Raw genomic sequence first — 14,266 nt, 5'->3', positions numbered from 1 at the left:
CAAGTATCAGCTACTCAGGAATAGGTGCAAGAACTTTCAAAAAGCTTTCTGAAATTTAAATTCTTGAATTTAGTTTAGTACATGGTCAAGTTTTTAATTTTCCATTAATATGCATGCCCCTCTGGTGCAGTAGCAGACCTTCAGAAAATGTTGCCACCAGAGGTGAAGACTCTGCAGCAGTGAAACTGATACATTCAAAGAAGTACTTTTAATCACTGATAGGGACCAAAAGGGGATTCAGTTGTTGGACCCAGAGGACCACCGGGGTTACCTGGCCTACCTGGCTTACCAGGTTATGGAAAAATTGGACCTCCTGGCCCACCTGGCCCACCAGGCCCACCAGGCCCCCCTGCAATATATGGCTCAGGTGAGAGGATGTGATTTTGCTTTTTGCTGAATATGCAAGTGTTCCAGCATGTGCTTATACCCACACACACACTGCCACTGCCCTCCTGCCGCTTCCACCTGTTCTTCCATCTGCCCACCCACCCTGCACACCTCAGGCACGTTGCTCCCCTCTCCCCTCCTGCCCTCTACCAATTTCTCCTAGGTGGTGAGTTGGAACTGGGAGCACAAAAGGGACAATTTCTCTGCAAAAATGTTTTCACTGTCTAGTGCCATGGGTGCACTATTGCGTGAAGAATCTTACTGCAGCTGTGGCTGGGAGGAAGTCTGTGCAACAGGTTGCCTTAAGAGCTTTGTAAAGCTATCAAATTGAGCAGTTGCCTAAATTGTGGGCCAAGATGCTCTTCTTGTGGTGAATGGAACTACATCCAACTGGTAGCCAGTCACAAGTGGTGTTCCCCAGGGCTCAGCATTGGGACCAGTCCTATTTAATACCCTTATTGATAATTGGGATGAGGGCATCGAGACACCCTCAGCAAGCTGCAGATGACACCAAGCTGGGGGGAGTGCTGATCTGCTGCAGGTCAGGAAGGCTCTGCAGAGGGCTCTGGAGAGGCTGGATGAGTGGGACAAAGCCCAATTGTATGGGGTTCAACAAGGCTCAATGCCGGGTCCTGCCCGGGAGTCACACCAGCCCCCGGCAGCTGTGGGCTGGGGGCAGGAGGCTGGGAAGGGCCCACTGGGAAAGGTCCTGGGAGGCTGATCAAAGCCACTTAACATGAGCCCCCAGCGTGCCCAGGTGGCCAAGGAGGCCAGCGGCGCCCTGGCTGGTGCCCGAAACGGCGTGGCCAGCAGGGCCGGGGCAGTGCCCGTCCCCCCGCGCCGGGCCCTGTCGGGGCCGCCCCTGGAGCCCTGGGCTCAGCTCTGGGCCCCTCGCTGCCAGAGGGACGCTGAGGGGCTGGAGCGTGTCCAGAGCCGGGCAGGGGCTGGGGAAGGGGCTGGGGCACAGGCTGAGGGGGGAGGCAGCCTGGAGAGGAGGGGGCTCGGGGGGGGGGGACCCGATCGCTCGTCACAACTGCCTGAAAGGAGGTTTTAGTGAGGTGGGGGTTGGTCTCTTTTTCCCAAGTAAGAAGTGATAGGGTAAGAGGAAATGGCCTCAAGTTATGCCAGGGGAGGTTTAGATTGGATATTGCGGAAAATTTCTTCACCAAAAGGGTTGTCAAGCGTTAGAACAGGCTGCCCAGGGAGGTGGTGGTGTCACCATCCCTGGGGGTGTTTAAAAAACGTGTAGATGTGGTGCTTAGAGACATGGTTTAGTGATGGACCTGGAATTGCTGCGTTAACAGTTGGACTTGATGATCTTAAAGGTCTTTTCCAATCTGAATGGTTCTGTGATTCTATGATATAAAGGCAGTACCCACAGTAGATTTTAGGTCTAGAATGAAACTGCTAGAGAACTGCTTCTAAAAACTAGTTGTTATGCAAATGACAGATAGAAACAAAACTTTGGGAGGGCTGGTTACTGTACCTCTAAATATTTTCAACTTACTGGATTAGAAAAGGAGTAGAATGCGCCACAGATAGTCACATGAGGGGAGGAACCCTGCAAACCAGGTAGCACTGGAGCTTCAGGTGTATGATCTCAAACTTGCATCAAAAGGAATAGGTGGCTATAAAACAAGTGTCACAGTTAAAGACAGTCATGCTTTTGACTCCTCTTGGGTTACAGGACCTCTAGTGACAAGCGTCATACTGTTAATGTCCACCCCTTAGACTAGGCTCTGGTGGATGGGGTCCTGGGCCCCTCTACTCAGCAGGCCTGCCTGAGTGAGTGACTGGGACTCCTCCTTCTGGGAACTGTGACCAGCATGGGAATCCAGCCAGGGAAAGCATTCCTTAGTTGCAGCTGAAGATGACGTACTAACAGAAAGGGAGTTGTTAGCCGAATAGAGAGGCTATCATGCAAATCTGTACTGCTTAAAATTTGGGCAGGTCTAGCTATTACAGATTTCCATTTCCGAGGACAACGATCAGTCTGTTTTCCCACAAGACCTGTGCCTCCAGTATGCTAGTTTGGGGAGCAGCCTCCAATTTGTTATTTCCAGGTGTTTCTTGAACTTGGTCAGACTGGTTTATATGGCTGCCCAGGGACAAGATGAGGCTTCCAATCTGTCATCCAGTAAATATAATTAATTGAGTATCTATCAGAAGAGTTCATCCTCTGAAGAATATTTCAGAAAGGAGAAATCCTTAGTATGTTCAATGTTGGGACATAGACGTGTACCTGAATTAGCTCCTGATCATCATAATATGGACAGATCCGCAGCATACATAAAGTCCATAAAGGCCTTCAGGCCTTTTCCTGTATAATTTATATTAAGCACTTCTGAATATTTGCTAAGAGATCCAGTCAGACAAAACAAATTATTATTAGTACTCCATCCCTATACTTCTGCTTATCCTCTCTGCCATTACTCTTCATCATCCTCTCACACATTTTCCTCTTTGATTTGTATAAAGCTCCTTTAGGCAGCACGCTGACGGATGTCCATTTTATTAAATGTTATGAACACAGATGTTTATTTATTTCCTATCTTGAAGGCACAGTTACCTGTTAAAGTTCTTACTTACTGTAATATGGAGAAAGAGGAATAGCTTATCTGCAGATAAATAACTGAGCACTCCTGAAAACTGAACCCCTTTCACCCACCATTGGCATGAAGGAACTGCTCTGCAGGATCCTTGCAAATGCTTCAGAGCATAGATTCTTGGATTTGTAAAATGTGATTTCAAGGATCCTCCAGGTTTCACGAAACCAAATATTTTTGAACATTAGAACTTGCTTTCTTGGTATATAACTGGACCTTCCTAATTCAAGACTTACAGATCAGTAAAAAGCAAGCTGTAGAATGCAGCAGTGCTCTCAGGGGTAGCCTTTACTGAGTCTTCAATGGTTCAAACTATATTTTAAAAAAGTGTCTTACTATCAAATACTTCAGAGTAGAAAGATACAATAAAAGAGAAGGTAGTCAATACTTTTTCTTCACTGAATGTATTTGTGGGGGTGGAGGGGAATCTATTGCTCTGCTTTCACTGAAGATCACTGTGATCCTGCTTCCTCTGAAAATTCTAAAGGCAGAAGGTATGTTCCTTTAGCTTATCTTCTGTTACTCTCCTCCAGTCTGTCTAGTTGCTATATCCAGCAAACTGTGGAGGAGTGGATTTTGGTTATTGTGGGGAGGGCTAGCAGATGTGCTCACCAAAATTTCTGCAGAGGGTGGTTTCAGATGCTATTCCTCCATTCCTCCATTTCTCCTTCAGTTTTGAAGAGCAATTCTGTCCCTGTTTGGGATTATAGCACTGTGTGGAATAGCTAAGAGCAGCTGAATGCCATTTTGAAGTGCCCAGCAAGGTAGGAACTGGGGAGCGGTTAGGAGCTGAACCTTGCAGTTCCCTGTGCATGCTTCGTACTCCAGATTCACCAGCATGCTAGGACATGCTAGACTTCCCCATGGTCAGGTAGTTCGACAGCTATCCATCAGCTGTTAGATCTCTTTCTTCCATGTCATCCTAGCTCTCATCATGCCTTTCAGTTCTCAGTCAGAGTTCTGACTGAGTTTTACATTCCCTCCCAGCAGTATACCAGTGTACCCTCCTGGATACCGCTGAACATGTTTTGTTGCCCCTACTTTACAACTTTCTTCTCCCCTAAAGAAGGAATTTTCACTTACAGTTAATGCAAGATTTGCCCAGATCTCAGCTACAGAGCCTTGCTGGGACACACCAAGACGCTCAGCAAGGTCCACATGTAGAAGCTCTTTCTTCTAAATGGCTTCAAAGTTCCATTATCATGCTATGCATTTGCAAGAGATGCTTGCTTTCAGTCTTCCATATCTTTCCTTCTTTCCTTCACTAAAATAAAGGAGCTTTTACTGCAGAAAACAGGAGCTTAACTCAAGGTGAAGAAGTTCAGCTTTGGAGTAGAGACAGGTACTAGGCACTAGATGTTGTGGACTTCAGTCTTAGAAGTTCAAGTTCATACCACTGGAGAATTCTTTGTTACTTTGAAATATCAGCTGATCTTACACTTGTGATTTTTTTATTTAAGGAAAAGTTTATTTTTGTTTACTTTTAGAGTAGAAGTTGTAATGACTCCCTCAAACCCTATATGAGCAGGAGCTAAAAGTTCTTCCTTTTCCACATGCACACCATTAGCAGCTAGCAGAAGAGCATTCTGGTCAGTTTAAGTGGATCTGGTTCTTCATTTGCAGAGCATCTGCAACAGATTGCAATCTGTTGACCTTAAGCTCCCAAACAGCAGAGAAAAGGCTGTTTCACCATTGCTTTTTAAAAAAATCCTTAGAACACATTTTCTGTAGTTGGTTTGAACACAGCTATTCAGAACTTGACTATGTAAGGCCTATGGCTATTTATAGCTCCCACTACTCCTAGATACCACTGCTAAGTCCTTTCTTTGTGTCACTCACCTTCTATGTCAAAAAAGATGACCTTCAACATGTATTGTATGCTTGTTTTATTTTAGCAGCTGCAATGCCTGGGCCACCAGGTCCTCCTGGAGAGCCAGGGTCACCTGCAAGCAGGAATCTGGTAAGACAGCAAAACAAGAAAGTTTGCCATTAAAACCTTGCTTCAAATCTTTCCGTGGTCATTGGTAGCACTGAGGAAGGGAGGAAAGCTCCATCTTATGTTTTTGTTTATTAGAATGTTTTCTAGTTTTCTGAACCTCATGATTTTTCGGCAGGGAATCCATATAGCTGGTAAAAGTGACAACAGGAGAAGCCTGTCCGTTGCTTTGTTAGCAACAGCCTATTCAAACAAATGCAGATTGATGGCATGCTAAAGTAATGAAAAGGTGCATATTCCATGTTGAAAGCAATCTCTCTGAAAGAGTGTGCCAACTTAACATGCTGAGATACCAGAATAACTACTGAATGCCCAGCTTCAGTGAAAAAAACACATTACATTACTGTATTAAAGCTCAGTAATATAGGTCATTTGATTCTAAGAAGAAAACTACATTTCCCTAGCAAGTCTAAAAATTGTTGTGCCAGAGAACACATATAAATTCGTTTCCTTTTCTTACTGTGTGAGTCAAATCAGAATTGTATCCCAGATATCTATGTGGTAAAAAAGCAAGCTAAGACTTCTGTCTTGTTAATTTCTAAATTAAATATTTGTAGTTTCTGAAAAAAAAGGAGATTCGAGCTAGCACAGGGGGGTTGTGACAATTTTTTTCCTTTTCCATGTTCTCACATTACGATAGAAAAGAAATTGGCTGGATATCTGGGGCAATCATTTGAGAATGCACCAATAAACAAGCAGACTTTCAGATCATTTACATCACATCAAATAGACTAACAAGAACCTGAGTGTAAATTTCTTAGTGCCTTCCCACTATAGTGTCATACCTCTATGTAGAGAAATTATAGAGGAATGAAGGAAGGTTAATTAACATTGATAATATACAGCTGTGGGCTTGTTTGGGGCGGTGGGTTGGCTGACATGGATAAGGTGCAGCTGTGGCTGGTTCCTGCTGAGTAGTTAAATAGCTCTAAGGGGGATGGAAGAGGAGCACTGGGTGAAGAGAGACCTGGAAGAAGCAGAGGGAGGAGAGAGAGCACCCTGGAGGTAGGAGAGACCCTGGGAGAAAAAGGGGGCTTGGATGAGGAGAGGCTGCCTGGAAGAGGAGAAGGAAGAATGCAGAGGCAGGAAGTAGAGTGGACTGGCCTGAAGAGGATGAAGAAACAGCACAGACAGTAGATGAACTTTTGAAACTTTGTGACAGATTGGTGGCTGTCCTGGGCAAGGCGTGGCAAATACTTATTGAAGTTAACCTGGGATGTGATGGTGAAAGCCTTGTTGCAGCTGGCCAGTTTTGATAGTGCTGGGACACCTCTGCTAACTACCTCTTCTCATGGAGATGCAGGACCTGACAATGACTACAGATTGGGAGAGGAACAGTTGTTCAAAGACTGGTGCCCCAAGGTAGAAGACTATTACGGGCTGGGAGCCACTGTCTCGGATAGGTCAAAACCAACATTAAAAACCAGTATGCAAACATATAGCAGGGTCTGTGTGATTCATAAAGCATGAATGTGCCTTCTGACACTGAAGAAATAAGAAAGAAATGACACTTCAGTGTCAAGACATGACATTTGCAAGAAACTTGCCCCTGATTTTACACTAAATGCAGTTGTCAAGCAGAGTGTAGAGCTCCTCTTAGAGAGGACCGTGTTCTTGTCTTCAGGTGACAGAGGTAATAGGGGCAATGTCTGTATCTGACAGACATCAGTTTAAGCCTCCTGATGATCTATAAAAGAGAAATTGAAAAATACTTGCTGTGTAAACTAGAGGCATCTGGAAACATAAAGAAAAGTATGGAAGAAAACATCCTTAAAGAAAAGACATCACAACGATACTAAGAAAAATATAATAGAATCAAATTTATCTAGAATTGTATGATATTTATAGGCCTTATCAAATCTCTTCTGAATTCTGCTATTTTGATCTAGTACACTAAACTGTAGAGGTGTGATGATCTTCACTCTGTACAAAATCAACTGTTGGTGTCATTCTACTACAATACACAGAATGATCATGCCAGTATGCCAAAGTAGCAAGATATTTATGTTACTGAAGCTTTTTGCATGAAATGATGTAAAACTGACTTAATCAGCATTTCTTGCAGAAGAAGCCTTGATATTTATGTGTTCAAATGACAGTTTAACAATTTAACTTGCAAAATGTTTTGTGTGTCTGATGAAGTGTGTTTCATTTTCCTACTTGACAGGTTACAACATTCCGAAACATTGAGGGTATGTTGGAAAAAGTTCATTTGGTAGCAGAAGGTACGCTAATCTATTTGAGTGAAACCAGTGAGGTTTTTATCCGTGTTCGAAATGGATGGAGAAAATTGCAGGTACTATTGCACTACATCCTAATAATTTCCAATTCAAAATACAGTTGTTGCAGATTTTTTTTTATGTGGGTGGGAAAGCATGGGTGAAAGATTCCTTTATTTTGTTCAGAAACTCCTGGTGATACAGTTTTGTTAGCTTGTCCTTTTGGGTTCTTTCAGCTTGGTGAATTAATTCCTATCCCTGCTGACAGCCTTCCTCCTCCAGCCATATCAAGCTATGTAAGTACAAAATATTGGACTGTGAAAAACTGAGTCTAAATATGCAAAGACAGGCAATACACTTGACAGAAGATGCAGGTACAACAATTTTCCACTGAGACTTGTCAGTTCAAAATAAGCATCCTACAACTACATAAGCTTGCAAATTGGTTCACACTGGCCAGTCATCTGTTTCCATTACCCTGAGAGGCTCCAAGCACTACAGAGACCAAGCAGCATCTACAAAAAACAGAACAAAGCAGGCTGCCTACAAAAAAAAAACATTTTTTATAAAGGGTTACAAAAAAAAAAAAGCATTTTGTTTTGTAATACCAAGGTCAGTCATATCAAGCCCTGGTCCCTTTTCAAGGAAACTCAGAAAAGTGTTTCTGAAAAGCATGTTATCTGTAAAAGATTATAGTCCTGTATTCAGGGTACATCATCATCACCTGCCTGTAACTTATACTCAGTGTGCTGACAGTCTATAAATTCACAATAGTTAGTTTGTATCTGACCCCATTCTGCAAGTTATTGTACCAACCTGCATGTGAACATGCTGTTTGTCCCAAAAAAATCACAGGACGATGAAAACTAAGAAGTGGCGAAGGGGATAGAGAACTGTATCATTGATGACTGGTTAACTGATCTGACTGCTAAGATAATGGAAGGGCAGGAGAGTGCTAGGAAGGAGCAGTGAGAAGGAAGATGGCTAGAAATAACGAAAAAAAATTTAGACTAGGTCAGAGGGAAGTGCACTTAGCATACTGGGAAAATGTCTAGACCTCATGTTACAAGAAGTTGTCCACAGCCTCCAGCTGACACCACATGAGTTTCCCATCTGGTACAGTCAGCAGCTTGTTACTCATACTTACCATAACTAGAGAAAAAAACCTTTGCTGTCCCTGAAACAGCTCTGAAGATCATCAGCCTCCTGGTCTCCATATGCCAGTTGTTTAGGAGAGGGAATTACCGAGGCCTTGAGAAATATTCCCGCCCCCTACATTTTCTGGTTTCACATCCTCCTTACCCTTTCGGTTTTACTTTTCCTGACCTGGTGTTCTGCTCCTGCCAGGAGCAGGCTGCTCCCATGCAGGACTGCAGGTGCGATCCAGCGCCAGCTCTGGCAGGGCACTGTGGAAGGGGTACACGCAGGTCAAGCAAAGCAACTCTGGCCAGGACAGCTTTCAGGCACATATTTATGTGACACACCAAACTGGTGATATGCAGATCAAGTATTCTGGATACATGGTTTGGGTTTATTTTTCAGAGGCAGGACAGTTTCAGATTCTCCAGAGTTCAGTGTTTGCTTTAGGTAGAAATTTTTTGAGTGTCTAAAATTCTGATCTGAGTAACATGTTTAATATATCTGTTTGCATGTGTTAAAATAACAGGGGTTTCAGTCTCTTCCAGCACTGAGTCCAACATCAAATATGAACAATGGAAAACCAGCAGTAAGTATGAGATCCGTACTGTGACTGCATAGCTGTGGTTTGAAACGTGACAGTTTGCATATTGAGGGGGGATTTGTGATATTTCCTCTTCAAATTCACAGATTTTTTTCTTTAGAAACTTACAAATACACTTCTTTACCTGGTTTAGACACCTCAGAGAGAAATTTAGATTGTTTCTTCCACATCAGTTTTCATCATCCTAGCCCTTTTCTCATCTCAAAGAAAAAAGAAAATAAAAAAAAAAAATCTGAGTTAGGAATACTTCTTTGCTTAGTGATTGTGCCTGCAACACACAAATTTTTAAGTAACAGTAGTGTTACAATTAAATCATTAAAGAATTCATTACAATATTTTCTATCTTCATGGTGCTGCTTGTTTTAGTTTAGAACATAAGCCTTCATTTAAGATACTCTCCAAAATATTTAGACAAAGAAAGCAAGGTAACTGAGTTATATATATAATAATAAAATAAAATAAAACCCAAAGAACAAAAATGTAGTTTAGTTCTTGCATCTGTACTGTTAGAATTAAGCATACTACTTCCTGCATTTGGTAACAGTGAAATTTTAAAAAGTATGTGGTCACTTGTTACTACCTATTTCCATGCTTGTAGAATTTGGGATTTTGTTAGTGTGATAACTCCAAGACTTCTGTTTAAAATTACTAGCTGCTTTTAAAAGAATTTTATTTTTTAGGAGTATATAGTCTTCATGGTTTCCTCAATGTTCAAAGATCAACAGGTGTTTCTGCTATGGGTCTCAGCATTAAGAAATGCAATGTTATGGCAACAAATAACTTTCATACCCTGTATGGAAGATACTAGTTCTTGTGCTGGCAGCAGGAGGGGGTCTACTTTGTTTCTGATATATATCTTCCTAGTGTTATAAACTTAAAACTTTTCTTCATTTTTTCTCCAGCTGCATCTGGTGGCTTTAAACTTGCCATTTTCTGGTGACGTGCGAGCAGATTTTCAGTGCTTTCAACAGGCCCAACTAGCAGGTCTGACATCTACCTACAGAGCCTTCCTCTCATCACATTTGCAAGACCTGGCCACAGTTGTCAGGAAAACAGACAGATACCACTTACCGATAGTCAATCTTAAGGTAAAAATGAGTACTTAGTGCTTGTTCTATTAGGATAGGCTGTAGGTGCCCCAGAATGTTGGAAAATGGCAAAAGCAGAAAGTTTCAACCCAAACTGCATTTTATAAAGAAGCAGCTTTGCTTCATATTTTGCAGACAGGTTCAAGAAACAAAAAAAATAGTGGTAAAGTAGAAAATACAGACTGTCTCACGTTTCTTTTGCATTTTCAAGGGCTGCTTTTTTCAGTATCCTAAGGCTAATGGTAGAAGTAAAGCTACAAGAATAGCCTACTTGGAGCAGACTGCTGACAAAGCAACAGTATGTCTGGCTTTCTGGATTGTTTTTTGTATCAGCAGGGAAAACACATCCTCATTTCTAAGATCACTGTTATGTTCTACCTTCCAGTATGATCACAGACTACAGTAGGCTAAAATGCCTGGGTTTCTGATTTCTAAAGATAAAGGCAAATTCCGTGCTTAGGAGTGATGCTGGATTTACCCCAGTGAAACTGAGAGTGTAGAGCATGAGTCATGTTGTGGTCTGACATAAACAGACACACTTTAAAACTGAGGAAAACAAACCATGTCTCTGTAGCATTGGCTGGCTCCCAGAAAAAAACAGCCAAAGAAACCTAAAGGAATAACGTGCGATGCTTGGAATGTGCGGGACGGATGCTGCTCTGAAGTGCACGCACGTACAGAGCCTTGGAGACAAATTTGTAAAGATCTGTTTCATTGTTTCGACTTTGACGGGAAAAACGCTAAAGGCGTTTGAGAGGCAGCCTGATGCAAAGCTTCTGCCTTAAACATTTGCAACACTTCTCACAGAATTGTGACCTCACCAGATGTTCCAATACAAATTATATTTTCTCTGTAGCTACAGTAGTTATAAGCAATTTTTCAAACAGCCCCTTAGACAGCTGGGAGGAAAAGGACAGTGGAAATGGAGACAATCAAGCTGAGTATCTGGAGTGACAACAGAACGGAGAAGCAACTGTGAGGCAGAGGTGTGGATCAGAGAGCTGTTAGCATAGAGGTGATGGATGAGACAAGTCTGTTCAGGAGCATCATGCAGAAACTAATGTGAAAGCTGAATCATAAGCTTTCTGAAATGCAAATAAGATTTTAACTGTATAGATAAATCTACAACAGTTAGGTATGATGTGGATTTGGAATTTGTTTTGTTTGTAAAAGTGCCTTTGAAATTTTAACAGGGAGAAACACTTTTCAGTAACTGGGAATCTATATTTAATGGAAATGGTGGACAATTCAACATTCACGTTCCAATATACTCCTTTGATGGGAGGAACATCATGACTGATCCATCTTGGTGAGTTAACATTGCTGTTTGAGTTGCATGTGACTCCTCTTTTTACCAGGCAGTACAAGTAGCAACATCTTGGGCTAGTAGAAATGTAATAAAAATGTCTCTCTTTCCTTATGCTATTTTTGTTTTCCATTTCTGATAGCCTATGAATGGGTTATCAGATGGAGTTCTCCTTTTCTTCCTCTCCTTTCTGTCTTCATCTTTCCCTACCAACCATTTGCTTCAACCAGAAGGAAAGCAGAAATACAGGTCACCACATATACAGGTGTGCAGTTGAATGAAGCAAAAAGAGACTCAGGAAATAACTTCTAAACATTACCTTTCAGGCCTCAAAAAGTAATATGGCATGGTTCAACTGCAAACGGGATCCGACTGGTTAGCAACTACTGTGAAGCCTGGCACACAGCTGATGTGGGAGCTACGGGACAAGCATCGCCGCTGAAGACAGGGAAACTTCTTGATCAAAAAATATATAGCTGTAGTAATCAGTTTATTGTTCTCTGTATTGAAAACAGTTTTGTATCTGATCTCCAAGGATGATAATTCACCTCTTGCACATAGGAATATTCCATTTTATGACGGAAAAAGTGGACACTGAAATTTCATTTGTAATGATGTAAATATTTTAATTTTTGTAATTGCACATTTCAGGAAAAAATAGCCAGAGAAAACGTACCTCAACACAAACTGCATCACAGTTAGGTGGAACATCCAGTGCACACACAGCTGGCTTAAAGCCCCTCCTCCCACTTGAACCCCAGACGGTTCAGTTTGCCAGCAATTAACTCACAGCCCCTCGTCTTTCTGGCTGAGATGAAGATCACTGAAGGGCACAAGTCGGGTGGGGTGTACAGGGAAGTGCCCGCAGCCTGTCTCATAAGCAGCATGGCTCAGCAAGGCTGCTGCTGCCTCACAGCCGAGAAGCTGCAGGCTCTATGCTCCTCTTTTGACATGCAGAGATTTTGAATACTCAAAGCACTATTCATATACACATATATATACACCTGCTGTCCCTGAGCAGACAATGGGAGGCTGTTGCGTCTTAGAGGGCTGGAATTTTCAAAAAAGCTTTAAGAGCAAAGGTGCTTGCCTCCCTTGAGTTTGAGCAGAAGCTGAGTACCTAACTCCTGTAAGCTTGTATGGATCACAGCCTGGTGCTTACATGCAAATTAAGCAGCTTCCACATCTTACTTCAGCTTTTCTCTTTGCAGATTCTAGGCATAGGGCTTTAGGCAGAAGGAGTGAATTTCACCTAGACAAAATCTGGTCCTTATTTTGGTGCTATTGTTACCAGGAAACCTGGAGCAATGTTAATAGAAAACATCCTGTTTTACTGGTAGGACTGTGCAAAGTAAATTTAGACAAATGAACCATCTGACCTTTATTTATTTCATTGCGTATTAGAGGAAGTCATTTCCTGTTGTGGCAGACTGGTGAATTAAAGATGTCTGTCATAGTTTCTTTAAAATAGGTTCTAAACATTGTTATCCCACTAAGTTATGTGTAAAGTGTTTTTCCTTTTTGTGAGTTTACCCTTCTGGCATTCATGTAATTAAAGAATTGTTTTATAAAATAACTGCAGCAATAATAGGAATGATCAGTAAATGCTAATATTCTTCTCAAACAGTATCACCATAATATCTGAAGTCTTTTGCCTGTATGTTTGTCTACTGCATACTTTAAACAACATATTTACTTGTATTTTATCAGGCAGTAACTATGGACGTCAAACTCCATGTTATCATTTTTAAGGATTTAATCTGGAGTCTGTGTGGAAACGTGTTCATTTGCTGACAAGGAGAGTATCATATTACTAGACATCTACTTTCAAAAGCCAAGAACAAATCACACTGTACTGCACTGATATAACTATGTAACATAGTATTGTGAAATCCAGCATTATTTTCCCAATTTACTATAAAAGCCTATTTCCCAGGGTCAGCTGAATCATACCTTGTTATTTTCTTGGGAAAGTCACGACTCCATTATTACAGCATGGTAATGAGGCAAAAGCAGTTTATATTACATTAAAATACATGCATAACAATTTACCGCACTCACGTATAGTCTATTTCCCTAAAATACTGAGCACTCTTGTGAAATGCTGAATTCCTCTAGTTCACACAGCTGGAAGAGTTGCATCTGTACGGCAGCATTTCACTCTGAGTCACAGAAGGTTCGTGGGGGAAAATAAAGTGCTTTTACATGCTTCCAGCAGGAACCATCTACCTTTAATCCTTTAATTGCTGGCAGACCCTCAGCTGGGCCAAGTCATGGCCAGCGGGGTTTGTGCTCGCAGCCTCATCACCCAGCCACCGCCACCCATTCTCATCCCTCCTCTCCAGAGCCAGTGCCCGGGGAGCTGGCCATTTCTCTGGCTAGAATTGCGGTGACAAGGTGGGGGCAAAGAGATGAGAACACACAGAAGAGCTGTGTGAAGGGGCAGGAGAGAAGACTGAAAAATAACATGCAGTCTTTAGGAGATACTGACCTAGCCGTTAAGTCATGCCCAGCAAAAGTGCACCTGGAATTCTGTTTGTGACAGTCCTTTCATGGGGCTAACCCCTCTCTGCACCCTGAACAGCTGCTAGAGCTTAGCAGGGAACTGAAATGGTTAATCACCATTAGTGAGATGGTGAAGAACTCTCAGTGGTTGCTTTCCGCCTCTAACATTAACCTGCAGGCTACAGGAATTTATTGCACATCCTTCAACTTAATACAGAGCAAAGCCCAGGCATCGTCTGGGCTGCTGTGTGCTGAGTTCACATGCTGCGCTCACAGGCCGGTGAGGCAGCTAGTTACCAGGGAATGGCATGAGAAACCTGTTAGAAAGATGAGGGTTTCCCTTGGGAAAAACAGTTAGTCATTTTTACCAGAGCCAGTGAGGTTCTTGAGTCTAGTAAAGTCTAGTAAAACTGAAGAG

General features: G+C 42.2%; 1 protein-coding gene across 5 annotated transcripts in view; it reads left to right on the top strand.

Moving 5' to 3' along the window:
• LOC101922691 (collagen alpha-1(XV) chain) overlaps positions 1 to 13,564 on the top strand; it is a 129,538-nt gene extending 115,974 nt beyond the window's left edge. For 4 of the 5 annotated variants that reach the window (XM_055800014.1, XM_055800010.1, XM_055800013.1 and 1 more), the window contains exons 35-42: positions 223 to 367; positions 4,889 to 4,953; positions 7,157 to 7,285; positions 7,445 to 7,504; positions 8,875 to 8,934; positions 9,852 to 10,037; positions 11,231 to 11,346; positions 11,670 to 13,564. In XM_055800014.1, coding sequence (XP_055655989.1) covers positions 223 to 367; positions 4,889 to 4,953; positions 7,157 to 7,285; positions 7,445 to 7,504; positions 8,875 to 8,934; positions 9,852 to 10,037; positions 11,231 to 11,346; positions 11,670 to 11,883 — 975 coding nt within the window. In that variant the 3' untranslated portion in view covers positions 11,884 to 13,564. The remainder of the gene's footprint in view (positions 1 to 222; positions 368 to 4,888; positions 4,954 to 7,156; positions 7,286 to 7,444; positions 7,505 to 8,874; positions 8,935 to 9,851; positions 10,038 to 11,230; positions 11,347 to 11,669) is intronic. The other variant, XM_055800012.1, reaches the window with a different exon arrangement.
• Positions 13,565 to 14,266: the final 702 nt, after the last annotated feature.

The sequence above is a fragment of the Falco peregrinus genome, chromosome 3, assembly GCF_023634155.1.
Source record: "Falco peregrinus isolate bFalPer1 chromosome 3, bFalPer1.pri, whole genome shotgun sequence".
NCBI classification, from domain to species: Eukaryota; Metazoa; Chordata; class Aves; order Falconiformes; family Falconidae; genus Falco; species Falco peregrinus.
This window is presented reverse-complemented; position numbering and strand designations above follow the sequence as displayed.